Here is a 14,256-nt window from a genome sequence, read left to right as displayed (position 1 = left end):
TTAAACAGGTCAACATCCACAAGGCCAGATGGATAACCAGGACGTGTACTCCGAGCATGCGCTGACCATCTGGCAAGTGTCTTCACTGACATTTTCAACCTGTCCCTGACTGAGTCTATAATACCAACATGTTTGAAGCAGATCATCACAGTCCCTGTGCCCAAGAACATTAAGGCAACCTGCCTAAATGACTACCGACCTGAAGCACTCACGTCTGTAGCCATGCAGTGCTTTGAAAGGCTGGTCATGGCTCACATCAACACCATTATCCCAGAAACCACTCCAATTTGCATACCACTCCAACAGATCCACAGATGGACAAAAGGAACACCCATGTGAGAATGCTATTCATTGACTACAGCTCAGCGTTTAACACCATAGTGCCCTCAAAGCTCATCACCAAGCTAAGGACCCTGGGACTAAACACCTGCCTCTGCAACTGGATCCTGGACTTCCTGAAAGGCTGCCCCCAGATGGTAAGGGTAGGTAACAACACATTCGCCACACTGATCCTCAACACGGGGGCCCCTCAGGGGTGCGTGCTCAGTCCCCTCCTGTACTCCCTGCTCACTCGTGACTGCATGGCCAGGCATGACTCCACCAGCACCATCAATCAATCAAATTTATTTATAAAGCTTTTTACAAAAGCCGATGTCACAAAGTGCTGTATAGAAACCCAGCCTAAAACCCCAAACAGCAAGCAATGCAGATGTAGAAGCACAGTGGCTAGGAAAAACTCCCTAGAAAGGCCAGAACCTAGGAAGAAACATAGGGAGGAAGTGTGCCAAAGACACAACAGTGGTAGGCCTGATCAACGACAACAATGAGACAGCCTATAGGGAGGAGGTCAGAGACCTGACCGTGTGGTGCAAGGACAACAACCTCTCCCTCAACGTGATCAAGACAAAGGAGATGATTGTGGACTACTGGAAAAGGAGGACCGAGCATGCCCCCATTCTCATCGACGGGACTGTAGTTGAGCAGGTTGAGAGCTTCAAGTTCCTTGGTGTCCACATCACCAACAAACTATCATGGTCCAAACACACTAAGACAGTCGTGAAGAGGGCACGACAAAACCTCTTCCCCCTCGGGAGACAGAAAAGATTTGGCATGGATCCTCAGATCCTCAAAAGGTTCTACAGCTGCACCATCAAGAGCATCTTGACTGGTTGCATCACTGCCTGGTATGGCAAATGCTCAGCCTCTGACTGCAAGGCACTACAGAGGGTACTGCATACGGCCCAGTACATCACTGGGGTAGAAGCTTCCTGCCATCCAGGACCACTATACCAGGTTGTGTCAGAGGAAGGCCCTAAAAATTGTAAAAGACTCCGGCCACCATAGTCATAGACTGTTCTCTCTGCTACCGCACGGCAAATGGTACCGGAGCGCCAAGTCTAGGTCCAAAAGGCTTCTTAACAGCTTCTACACCCAAGCCATAAGACTACTGAACAGCTAATCAAAGGGCTACCCAGACCCCTCTTTTACGCTACAGCTACTCTATTATCTATGCATACTCACTTTAACTCTAGCTATATGTACAGTGGGGAGAACAAGTATTTGATACACTGCCGATTTTGCAGGTTTTCCTACTTACAAAGCATGTAGAGGTCTGTAATTTTTATCATAGGTACACTTCAACTATGAGAGACGGAATCTAAAACAAAAATCCAGAAAATCACATTGTATGATTTTTAAGTAATTAATTTGCATTTTATTGCATGACATAAGTATTTGATACATCAGAAAAGCAGAACTTAATATTTGGTACAGAAACCTTTGTTTGCAATTACAGAGATCATACGTTTCCTGTAGTTCTTGACTAGGTTTGCACACACTGCAGCAGGGATTTTGGCCCACTCCTCCCTACAGATCTTCTCCAGATCCTTCAGGTTTCGGGGCTGTCGCTGGGCAATACGGACTTTCAGCTCCCTCCAAAGATTTTCTATTGGGTTCAGGTCTGGAGACTGGCTAGGCCACTCCAGGACCTTGAGATGCTTCTTACGGAGCCACTCCTTAGTTGCCATGGCTGTGTGCTTCGTGTCGTTGTCATGCTGGAAGACCCAGCCACGACCCATCTTCAATGCTCTTACTGAGGGAAGGAGGTTGTTGGCCAAGATCTCGCGATACATGGCCCCATCCATCCTCCCCTCAATACGGTGCAGTCGTCCTGTCCCCTTTGCAGAAAAGCATCCCCAAAGAATGATGTTTCCACCTCCATGCTTCACGGTTGGTATGGTGTTCTTGGGGTTGTACTCATACTTCTTCTTCCTCCAAACACGGCGAGTGGAGTTAGACCAAAAAGCTCTATTTTTGTCTCATCAGACCACATGACCTTCTCCCATTCCTCCTCTGGATCATCCAGATGGTCATTGGCAAACTTCAGACAGGCCTGGACATGCACTGGCTTAAGCAGGGGGACCTTGCGTGCGCTGCAGGATTTTAATCCATGACGGCGTAGTGTGTTACTAATGGTTTTCTTTGAGACTGTGGTCCCAGCTCTCTTCAGGTCATTGACCAGGTCCTGCCGTGTAGTTCTGGGCTGATCCCTCACCTTCCTCATGATCATTGATGCCCCACGAGGTGAAATCTTGCATGGAGCCCCAGACCGAGGGTGATTGACCGTCATCTTGAACTTCTTCCATTTTCTAATAATTGCGCCAACAGTTGTTTCCTTCTCACCAAGCTGCTTGCCTATTGTCCTGTAGCCCATCCCAGCCTTGTGCAGGTCTACAATTTTATCCCTGATGTCCTTACACAGCTCTCTGGTCTTGGCCATTGTGGAGAGGTTGGAATCTGTTTGATTGTGTGTGGACAGGTGTCTTTTATACAGGTAACGAGTTCAAACAGGTGCAGTTAATACAGGTAATGAGTGGAGAACAGGAGGGCTTCTTAAAGAAAAACTAACAGGTCTGTGAGAGCCGGAATTCTTACTGGTTGGTAGGTGATCAAATACTTATGTCATGCAATAAAATGCAAATTAATTATTTAAAAATCATACAATGTGATTTTCTGGATTTCTGTTTTAGATTCCGTCTCTCACAGTTGAAGTGTACCTATGATAAAAATTACAGACCTCTACATGCTTTGTAAGTAGGAAAACCTGCAAAATCGGCAGTGTATCAAATACTTGTTCTCCCCACTGTACATATTGCTATTGTTATTTTACTGCTGCTGTTTAATTACGTTACTTTTATATATATATATTTTAATTACTTTACACTTATTATTCTTAACCAACAATGCTTTAAGGGCTTTAAGTTCTACACCACTTGTATTCGGCGCATGTGACAAATACAATTTGATTTGATCTGATAGCTGTGCAGCAACGCGCCCCATCCAACCTGACTAGGCTTGAGAGAATCTGCAGAGAAGAATGGGAGAATCTCCCCAAATGCAGGTGTGTCAAGCTTTTAGTGTCATACCCAAGAAGACTCGAGGCTGTAATTGCTGCCAAAGGTGCTTCAACAAAGTACTGAGTAAAGTGTCTATATATTTATGTAAATGTGATATTTCAGTTTTTTATTTATTATACATTTGCAAAAAATTATAAAACTTGTTTTTGATTTGTCAGTATGGGGTATTGTGTGCAGATTGATGAGGAAAAAACCATTTAATCAATTTTAGAATAAGGCTGTAACATAACAAAATGTGGAAAAAGTGAAGGGGTATGAATACTTTCCAAATGCACTGTATGTAGGTAATAGGGTGCCATTTAGGACATAGACCCTGGGTGAGTGGCAAGTATGCTTCAGGTAGCTGTTCAGGAAATGTACACTAATGGAAAGTGACTTGGTAGGAAAAGAGGTATTCTGATCAGTATTTTGCTGACCAGGTCTCTGATTGTACTGTAGAGAATCAAAGCACCTAAGACTTAGATTTATTCAATTGTCTTACAGTCTTGAATAAGGTCTCTTACCAAAACGTTTACAGGTAGCCTAGTGGTTAGAGCATCGGGCCAGTAACAGAAAAGTTGCTAGATCGAATCCCCGAGCTGTCAAGGTAAAAATCTGTCGTTCAGCCCCTGAACAAGGCAGTTAACCCACTGTTCCTAGGCCGTCATTGCAAATAAGATTTTTTTCTTAACTGACTTGCCTAGTTAAATAATGGTTAACAAACAAAAAAAACTATGTGCAGGGGTAAAATCATGCAGAAAGACGGGCGTTCTCCCTCCTACAACACGCAGAGAGAATTTCTGTGTCTCAAATGGCACCCCATTGCCAACACTACTTTTGACCAGAGCCCAAATGTTGTGACGTAGTATATATAGGGAATAGGGTGCCATTTGGGACACAGCCACTGGCTGTGCCATCCTTACCTGTGGAGGTGTGCCACACATCATCTCCCAGGTGCCATACTGCCCATGGGCCTGGCGAAAAAGCCTCACTGAGTCTGTGAAGGCTGGCGTCTGCACCTTACTCTCCTCCAACAAACCTATGGGGTAACCACAGAGGATTTGCATTGTTAGTGGAAGTGGACATGGTGAAGGTTGATTTGAAAAACATTGTACAAGTTTGATAATTTATCATAAATCAGCACTAGCCTGGTCAAGCAGACTGACTGCTGTGCTCACATTTCAAACCAAATTGTGAGCCATCGCACGATCAGACTGGTTCCACCAGGCTAATCTCAATTGAAATCTTGAATTCAGGTTTGACAGAAATATACTTGAAAAAGAGTTTCCATGCATTCCTAGAGTCTGTTGCAACTTGTGCAGAAAGAGAACTGTCTAGTACAGTGCATTTGGAAAGTATTCAGACCCCCTTTTTCCACATTGTTACTTAAGTCTTACTCTAAAATTGATTAAATAAAAAAACTCACTCTACACACACTATCCCATAATAAGAGAAATACCTTATTTACATAAGTATTCAGACCCTTTGCTAAGAGACTCGAAATTGAGCTCAGCTGCATCCTGTTTCCATTGCTCATCCTTGAGATGTTTCTACAACTTGACTGGAGTCCACATGTGATAAATTAAATTGATTGGACGTGATTTGGAAAGGCACACACTTCTCTACATAAATTCCCACAGTAACCAGCGCATGTCAGAGCAAAAACCAAGCCATGAGGTCAAAGCAATTGTCCATAGAGCTCCAAGACAGAATTGTGTCGAGGCAGAGATCTGTGGAAGGATTCCAAAACATTTATACAGCACTAAAAGGTCCCCAAAAACACAGTGGCCTCCATGTTTCCTAAATAGAGGAAGTTTGTAACCACCAAGACCCTTCCTAGAGCTGGCTGTGCGGCCTAACTGAGCAATCAGGGGAGAAGAACCCGATGGTCACTCTGACAAAGCTTGATGAAAACCTGCTGCAGAGTACTCAGAACCTCAGACTGGGGTGAAGTTTCACCTTCCAACAGGACAACAACCCTAAGCACACAGCCAAGACAATGCAGGACTGGCTTCGGGACAAGTCTCAATGTCATTGAGTGGCCCAGCCAGAGCCCGGACTTGAACCCGATCAAACATCTCTGGAGAGAACTGAAAATAGCTGTGCAGCAACGCTCCCCATCCAACCTGACAGAGGTTGAGTGAATCTGCAGAAAGGAATGGGAGAAACTCCCCATATACAGGTGTGCCAAGCTTGTAGCATCATACCCAAGAATACTCGAGGCTGTAATAGCTGCCAAAGGTGCTTCAACAAAGTACTGAGTAAAGTGTCTGAATACTTGTGTAAATGTGATAATTCCATTTTTTATTATTTGTAAATGTGCAAACATTTCCAAAAACCTGTTTTTGCTTTGTCATTATGGGGTATTGTGTGTCGACTGATGAGGGAAAAAAACAAGGGTTACCAAGGGTCACCATCTAAATATGGAGGGAAGAGTGAAACAGTCATATGCAATGACCACACCACATACACTCTGTAAAGTCAACTGGATCATTCTCATGTCACGAGTGGCTAGGGTTATTTATCAGAGCTTTGCCATGGCAACCCAGGGAGATTCCACATTATCCACCTTTAGGGAAGTAAATTCTTGTCTCCAACACATTTTCTATTTAAAAAAATAATCACCCAATCATTTTCCAAATATTGTAGTAGCTACAGAAAGTGCCAGTAATCGCATGATAACTGTACATGTTGTTTTGGCAACAGGGTTTGTTTTGACCATAAAGTCACAGTTTCGTTGGGCCAGAGTGACTGGTGAACAAGGCTACATCTAATAGATGGCGCACACAGACACACCTCCAGCTTAGATCATCTTCACCTCTACTGAAAGAGTCAACCTGAAGAATTTATTAATGTATCCAGCTGTGTTTGGATCAGGAATCAGACTCTGGTATGTAGACTCACCATCCAAACATACAGTGCATTCGGAAAGTATTAAGACCCCTTGACTTTTCCCACATTTTGTTAAGTTACAGCCTAATTCTAAAATGTATTAAATTGTTTCCCCCCCCTCATCAATCTACACAAAAATACCCCATAATGACAAAGCAAAAAGAGGTTTTTAGAATTTTTTGTACATTTCAACAAACAAAAAAATCGGACCCTTTACTTAGTACTTTGTTGAAGCACCTTTGGCAGCGATTACTCTCTTGTGTCTTCTTGGGTATGAAGCTTCAAGCTTGGCACACCTGTATTTGGGGAGTTTCTTCCATTATTCTCTGCAAATCCTCTCAACCTCTGTCAGGTTGGATGGGGAGCGTTGCTGCACAGGTATTTTCAGGTCTCTCCAGAGATGTTCGATCGGGTTCAAGTCTGGGCTCTGGCTGGGCCACTCAAGGACAGTAAGAGACTTGTCCCAAAGTCACTCCTGTGTTGCCTTGGCTGTGTGCTTAGGGTCACTGTCCTGTTGGAAGGTGAACCTTTGCCCCAGTCTGAGGTCATGAGTGCACTGGAGCAGGTTTTCATCAAGGATCCCTCTGTACTTTGCTCTGTTTAGCTTTCCCTCGATCCTGACTAGTCTCCCAGTCCCTGCCACTGAAAAACATCCCCACAGCATGATGCTGCCACCACCTTGCTTCACCCTAGAGATGCTGCCAGGTTTCCTCCAGAGGTGAAGCTTGGCATTCAGGCCAAAGAGTTCAATCTTGGGTTTCATCAGCCTAGAGAATCTTGTTTCTCATGGTCTGAGTCTTTGGGTGACTTTTGGCAAACTCCAAGCAGGCTATCATGTGCCTTTTACTGAGGAGTGGCTTCCGTCTGGCCACTCCCATAAAGGCCTGATTGGGGGAGTGCTGCAGAGAAGGTACTCCCATCTCCACAGAGGAACTCTGGAGCTCTGTCAGAGTGACCATCGGGTTCTTGGTCACCTCCCTGACCAAGACCCTTCTCCCCCAATTGCTCAGTTTGGCCAGGCTGCCAGCTCTAGGAAGAGTCTTGGTGGTTCCAAACTTCTTCCATTTAGGAATGGAGGAGGCCACTGTGTTCTTGGGGACCTTCAATGCTATAGACATTTTTTGGTACCCTTCCCCAGATCTGTGCCGATACAATCATGTCTCGGAGCTCTATGGACAATTTCTTCGACCTCATGGCTTGGTTTTTGCTCTGTCATGCACTGTCAACTGTGGGACCTTATATAGACAGGTGTGTGCCTTTCCAAATCATGTCCAATCAATTGAATTTACCACAGGTGGACTCCAATCAAGTTGTAGAAACATCTCACGGATGAACAATGGAAACAGGATGCACCTGAGCTCAATTTCGAGTCTCATAGCAAAGGGTCTGAATACTTATGTAAATAAGTTTTTTTTATTTTTTTTTATAAATTTGCACAAAAAAAATTCTCAAAACCTGTTTTCTCTTTGTCATATTGTGTGTACTAGATGGCTTAAATAAAAACGAATTCTCATCAAATTTAGAATAAGTCTAACGTAACAAAATGTGGAAAAATTCAAGGGGTCTGAATACTTTCTGAATGCACTGTACATGAGCTAGTCTAACCAACGCATCAGAACTAATCATGTGAAATCCTGTCTTGTGATAAAAATGGGGAATTCATAAATTAACTCTAGCCATGACAAAGACAGGAAGTATGTTGTGCAGGGTGGGGGAGTGAGTGGGATGTGTGAGTGAGAGTTCGGCCTGGGAGCATGAATTAGGGGGGGGGGGGGAAGTAGAGCTTCTAGCTACAGGCAGGAAGTCTACAGCCCCAAACTACCTCCCTTTCTGAAAGCTCTGTGTGTGTGTGTGTGTGTGTGTGTGTGTGTGTGTGTGTGTGTGTGTGTGTGTGTGTGTGTGTGTGTGTGTGTTGAAAGAGTGTGAGGGTGGGAGCCAGGCAATTTATCTTGGCACTGCCTCATGAGAACGTGGAGGGGATTTTTGCCAGCCCAATAAAGTCTGTACCCCGGATCTAAAGTCAAATTAGACTAAGAGACTAGTTTATGCTGAAATTCCAGTACTGTATATCAATTGATCAGCATCTGTAGAGAAAGAATGGCCTGGTCAGTTTGAGGCTGGTTGTGGTTCAGCAACACCTCCTTATAGTGAGTAGTCGTGTGTGCGTTTTTTAAATTTATTTTAATAGTCTGCTTTGTTGTCAGATGGTCCAGCTTCAGAGATGACTAGGGAGATTTGTATTCAACTTAAAAATCCCTATATCGTATGCTTTTCGGACATGGTGATCATAGCAACTTTATCCAGATCATATACAGCCCTACAGTGTGGTTTTCATTAAAGAAGTATCATTCTCAAGTTGGACAAAGTAACATGGTCACAACTGTCAATGTAGACAGAGGTCAATAGGAACCACTGACAGATACAAATCAAATCGTACTTGTCACACGCGCCGAATACAACAGGTGTAGACTTTACCGCAAAATGCTTTCTTTCGAGCCCTTTCCCAACAATGCAGTTAAAAAGTAAGAAAATGAACAAATAGATAAAGAAAATATAAACAGCATAACGATGCAATTTACAAGGAGTACCGTTACAAGGTGGTTGGGGTGATTGAGGTAATATGTACAGTATATGTAGGTTTGGTTAGGTAATTGAAGTACTATGTACATGTAGGTCGGCGGTAAAAAGCAGAACGTTTGGGTAGCCGTTTAATGAACTTTTCAGCAGTCTTATGGCTTGGGGGTAGAAGCTGTTCAGGGTCTTGTTGGTTCCATACTTGGTGCATTGGTGCGCGGTAGCAGAGAAAACAGACTGACTTGGGTGGCTGTAGCCTGACAATTTTTAGGGCCTTCCTCTGACACCACCTGGTATAGAGGCAGGGAGCTCGGCCCCAGTGATGTACTGGGACGTACGCACTACCCTCTGTAGCGCATTGCGGTCGGATGCCGAGCAGTTGCCATACCAAGCGGTGATGCAGCCAGTCAAGATGCTCTCAATGGTGCAGTTGTAGAACTTTGAGGATCTGAGGGCCCATGCCAAATCCTTTCAGCCTCCTGAGGGGGAAGAAGAGTTGTCCTGCCCTCTTCACGACTGTGTCTGGACCATGATAGATCCTTAGTGATCGGTCCATACCACCCTGCATCCCACTGCTGGCTTACCTCTGAAGCTAAGCAGGGTTGGTCCTGGTCAGTCACTGGATGCTGCAGGAAGTGGTGTTGGAGGGCCAGTAGGAGGCACTATTTCCTCTGGTCAAATTTTAAATAAAATCATGCCCAGCTTCCAGTTGGCTCATTCATCCACACTCCTCTCCCCTAAAACTATTCCCCAGGTCGTTGCTGTAAATGAGAATGTGTTCAGAGAATGTACTACAGCCCCATCGATGTGAATGGGGGCGTGCTCAGCCCTCCGTTTCCCTTCTACAACCTCATCAATGCTGGCTATTCCTGCCGCTCCCCACCATGCTAACTTCAGTCTGCATGAGTCCTAGGTTGTTTCCCAAATGGCACCACATTCCCTATATAGTGCACTACATACATTGGGAACAGGGTGCCATTTGGAACACATCCCTAGTGCTGGAACATAAGCGATGAATGAGGAGTAAATCCTGTGGCCCCTGAAGGTGAAGCCTTCATTCATGGTCAGCAGGGTGTCCGTCTGCTGGACAGGGTCCCTCTGTGTTCGGCCCCTAGCCCCCAGCCTGCTCTAGGAAGGAGGGTGGGGGTGGGGAGAGCCAGGGCAGGGCGGCCCGCCTGAGGAAATTAATTGCCGCCACATACCAGACTTTATTGACCCTGCAGTCTAAACATCGAGCTACAGAGCAGTTGTTCATACACTGCTCTGACCGACCACTCAGGGTTTGACTACATGAAGACATGCATGTTCCAAATGGCACCCTATTCTCTATATAGTGCACTATAGGTCCTGGTCAAAAGTAGTGCACTATCTAGGGAACAGGGTGTCATTTGGGAAGCGCACGTGACGTGCACTTTAGACTCAATCGACAACATTGTGGTCCCCTTCTTTATGAGGCGCAGGCTGGAGCTTCTACACATTGTATACACTTAATGTGTTGTTTTTAGGTTGGCCTGTGTCTTTGCTCTGGTCACACAAGGCTACAGGGACATATCAAATAGTACTTGAAGTATTTGCCTCATACTACAGTAATTGGATATGGACTAATGTGCTATGGGCTGATCTGGCTCGGGAAAAGGCAAACTTACTTATAGTACTTAAAGTGAGTACAAATGTGAGTTTTGGGGCATGCTCTAGACCAGTGTTTCCCAACTCCGGTCCTCGAGTACCCCCAACTGTACATATTTTTTGTTGCGGCCCGGACAAGCACACCTGATTCTACTTGTCAACTAAGTTGAATCAGGTGGTTTTGTCCAGGGCTACAAAAACGTGTGCTGTTGGGGGTACTCGAGGACCAGAGTTGTTAAACACTGAATCTAGACTCCCTGATATGACAGAAAGAAAGAGCTGTACTGTACATCCGCGGAAGCCCTGGCCGCCAGGCAGATGAGATCTTTCACTGAGGACTAAATCAGATTAGAAAGGTAACAAAGTTGTCGGTCGAGAATCCCAAGAATGACAGCTGCCTGCTAACAGATTCCTTTACCAAGTTCTCTCTGTCGAGTTAGAGCTTGTTACATGTAACAATTTGCCTAAAAAAAGGGGTCTAAGGTTAGCCCCTGGTGCCTGTCAACTCCTTCATTATCTCTTCCTCTCAACCAAGAACATGTTGCCAGCTCATGCTTCCAGTTTGGGCTAAATTACCTGCAGACCCTGGCTTGTTAGGTCACACAACAAACTGTCCGCCCACTCAGACTCGGTGCTTAGCATGCCTACTAACAACTCAATTAAGTCACATAATGACTTCAATTAAGCCATCATAGATTTTGGACTGGGGGAACTTAGTAAGTCAATCCATGTCAATCCCAAAAGGCACTCTGTTCCCCTGCGTGCACCACTTTTGACCAAGGTGTTCATATGAACCCTCTTACTCTTCTCCCACAACATTCAACTCCCCCTGGAGTACTATCAAAAGGCACTGCGAGTCCTGTGTTGAGGAGTACCAGAGCATGTGAGTCAGAGGGAACCTTCCTCTCTCTCTTCTGTTCGTGTTGACTGCCTGGTCTGGTCTGTACCACTGCTAGCTAGCTCACCTGTCCATGTATAGTGCACGCAGAGCGGATTCCAGCAGCAGGCAGGGCCGCCCACAGTCACAGCCAGACCTAGGTTCAACTACCATTTGAAATCATTTACAAATACTTCATCTGTGCTTGTTTGAGCTTGCCTTGCTTCATGGACCAATGGAATAGTCCCTAACCCTGCCCATCTGGCACTTGTGGCAGGCTAAAGCAAACGCATAAAATATTTCAACGATTTCATATAGTATTTGAACCCAGGTCCCGTCACAGCTGCTCCCTAATACCAGAGTAGCCATAACTCAAACAGGGGGAGAGATATATGAGTGAGGTAGTTTACATTGTAGCAGTGTGAAGTACACTGACTGGTGGGTGACGTGATGTCGTCTGAACCCACTCATCCCAGGCATTGTGGCTTCTAGCTGTTCTCTGCTCACCAGCCTCGCCGTTTCATGATGGTTCCCATGTTTCCCGTGCAAGATCCTATCCACATACGGGTGAAATAAAAGAGCCAAGTAGGTTTGCAGTCCAGTACATTATGTTAACTAACTTCTAGGGACCTATTGATAGTGTCTTGGATCGGTTAGGGCACCCATGTTGGCTCTGAAGAGCCATGCAACGGCGATGCTGGTAAAGCCTAAAGTGTAACTACATAGATTATACATAGTTCTATGGTTTTGGCATGACTTCATTGGGCATGCATCCGTTTCTCTACAGTATAATTTGCAGCCACGGCACACGATCACTGACATCTGCAGTAACATCCAGTTAGTTAGCTATAACATCTTCAAGTGGACTGAAACAGAAACGCAGGTGGACGTTGCACTGGAAAGGTTTTGACTATGGAATAGACTGCACATGATGTCAGCCGTTTACCTGGTCCCCGTTACGACAGCAGAGACATTTTGCCGGGAGTACCTGCCTGCCACTCTTAACTGTCAGTTTTGTTGTAACGCCTGTTGAGCTGCCGCTGACTTTGAACATATTTCTGAACTTACATAAACAGTACGTCACACACGATTCCCTATATTTAAGTTTGACAACTGGTAATGTAAACTACAGTTGTAACATTGACAGGCACTTGTCTGTGCATGTGTCACACTCTCTTGTTGACAATTCTGTGCATTGTGCAGGGCAGCCAAAAGGTTGGATAGTCAGACCCTAGACTCATCCACAGGCATGAAATACAAGCGAACAAAGCTAAACAAAGTTGAAAGAATTGAAAGACTGTTGGAAAGCAACACATCTAAAGTTAGGGAGTAACCAATGAATATGTAAATTAGTGATGCATCTTGCACAATGGAAAATGTACTTAACAGTGAAGTTGAAAGGTCATTACCGCAAGGCATATTTATGTTGATTCAACCTCCAGAACATCAACAACTAGTCTAGCTAAGTAACAAAACTAAAGTAAATCAGATTGTTTTTGGAGCCTTTTGCATTCCTTTGATATTTTAAATGGAAACTGTGCACAAATACTGCATTTTAAAAGCCTGTTAATATTAAATGAAGTGCCCTTTAATATAGAGCACATGGAAAATTCTATAACTCGGGACTTGATAAAACTCAATAAATATATATTTTGACTTAAAGACCTGCTAAAGTGCCAACATTTCTCAAAGTTTTCACCGTCATTGTAAGGGCTGTTATTATTTTGTTTCTTTGACTACAGTGAGTCATTTCATGTGGTTGGTGATTCATTTTAGGTTCATAAAAATGTGTCCCTCATTTTAAGGCCAACCTTGTTTCGTGAACTGAACTCTCGTTTTAATATGGCGAAACGATTCCTTTAAATAAAATAATAAACTCACATGAAACATTGAACATCTAATAGTTAAATCATAGTGTAAAAGCAGGTGAGCTGGTTTGGCAAAAAAACATATTTGTGGTGGAAAACTGAGCGGGTCGAGCGTAACACGTCAGCCCTGTTACCCATAGATACAGACTAGAAATGTTTTTAAATTCAATTGTCCCTCCCTGTTGCACAGAACAAACTTCCATTCCCCCTGTCACAAGGGGATTTATGGCTGATTTAAGATAAAGTAACAGGGCTGACAATTTTTTGATGCCAGTCAGTCCGCCAGTCGGCCGCGCAGTGGGCCAGCTCCTGCAGCCAATAGCAGGAACCCGCCTGTGTCAGTAACCATGCTTAATGACCTGCCAGCTGCATCAACCTGAAAATTGATCTTAGTTTCCTCCCTTCTCCATCTTTCTTTACATCGACAGTCATTTTATAAATTTAACCTCGAGCTAAACACTTCCTGCTCACTTCGAGGCAATCAACCTGGGTCCTCCAATGAGGACCCCCACTGCTGAAGAGGACTGGGAGCTCTCGATCTCTGTGGCAGACGTAAGTAAGACTTTCAAGCGCGTGAACACTCGCAAAGCAGCCGCCCCAGATGGTAACTCTGGCCGTGTCCTCAGAGCTTGCGCAGACCAGCTGGCTGGAGTGGTTAAGGACATATTCAACCTTTCCCTGTGATCCTTCAAGATGTTCACCTTTTTCCCCCTGTACCCAAGCAAACAAAAGGTAACCCTGTAGCACTCATTTCCATCATCATGAAGTGCTTTGAGAGGCTGGTCAAGGACCACATCGGCGCCACCTTATCTGACACCTTGGGCCTAGTACAGTTTGCGTACCATCACAACAGATCTAAGGACGAAGCAATCGTCATTGCTCTGCACGATGCCCTGTCCCACCTGGACAAGAGGAATACTGTACATATGTGCCAATGCTTTTCGTTGAATACAGCCCAGCTTTCAACACCATAGTCCCCTCCAGGCATGTCACTAAGCTCAAGGCCCTGGGTATGAACACCTCC

The 14,256-nt window shown here is 44.8% G+C and overlaps 1 protein-coding gene across 1 annotated transcript in view; it reads right to left on the bottom strand.

Annotated features, from left to right (window-relative positions):
- LOC139576416 (protein Niban 2-like) overlaps positions 1–14,256 on the bottom strand; it is a 57,538-nt gene that overhangs the window by 17,658 nt on the left and 25,624 nt on the right. Inside the window, exon 6 of the mRNA XM_071402529.1 lies at positions 4,319–4,434. Coding sequence (XP_071258630.1) covers positions 4,319–4,434 — 116 coding nt within the window. The remainder of the gene's footprint in view (positions 1–4,318; positions 4,435–14,256) is intronic.

The sequence above is a fragment of the Salvelinus alpinus genome, chromosome 5 (genome assembly GCF_045679555.1).
Source record: "Salvelinus alpinus chromosome 5, SLU_Salpinus.1, whole genome shotgun sequence".
NCBI classification, from domain to species: domain Eukaryota; kingdom Metazoa; phylum Chordata; class Actinopteri; order Salmoniformes; family Salmonidae; genus Salvelinus; species Salvelinus alpinus.
This window is presented reverse-complemented; position numbering and strand designations above follow the sequence as displayed.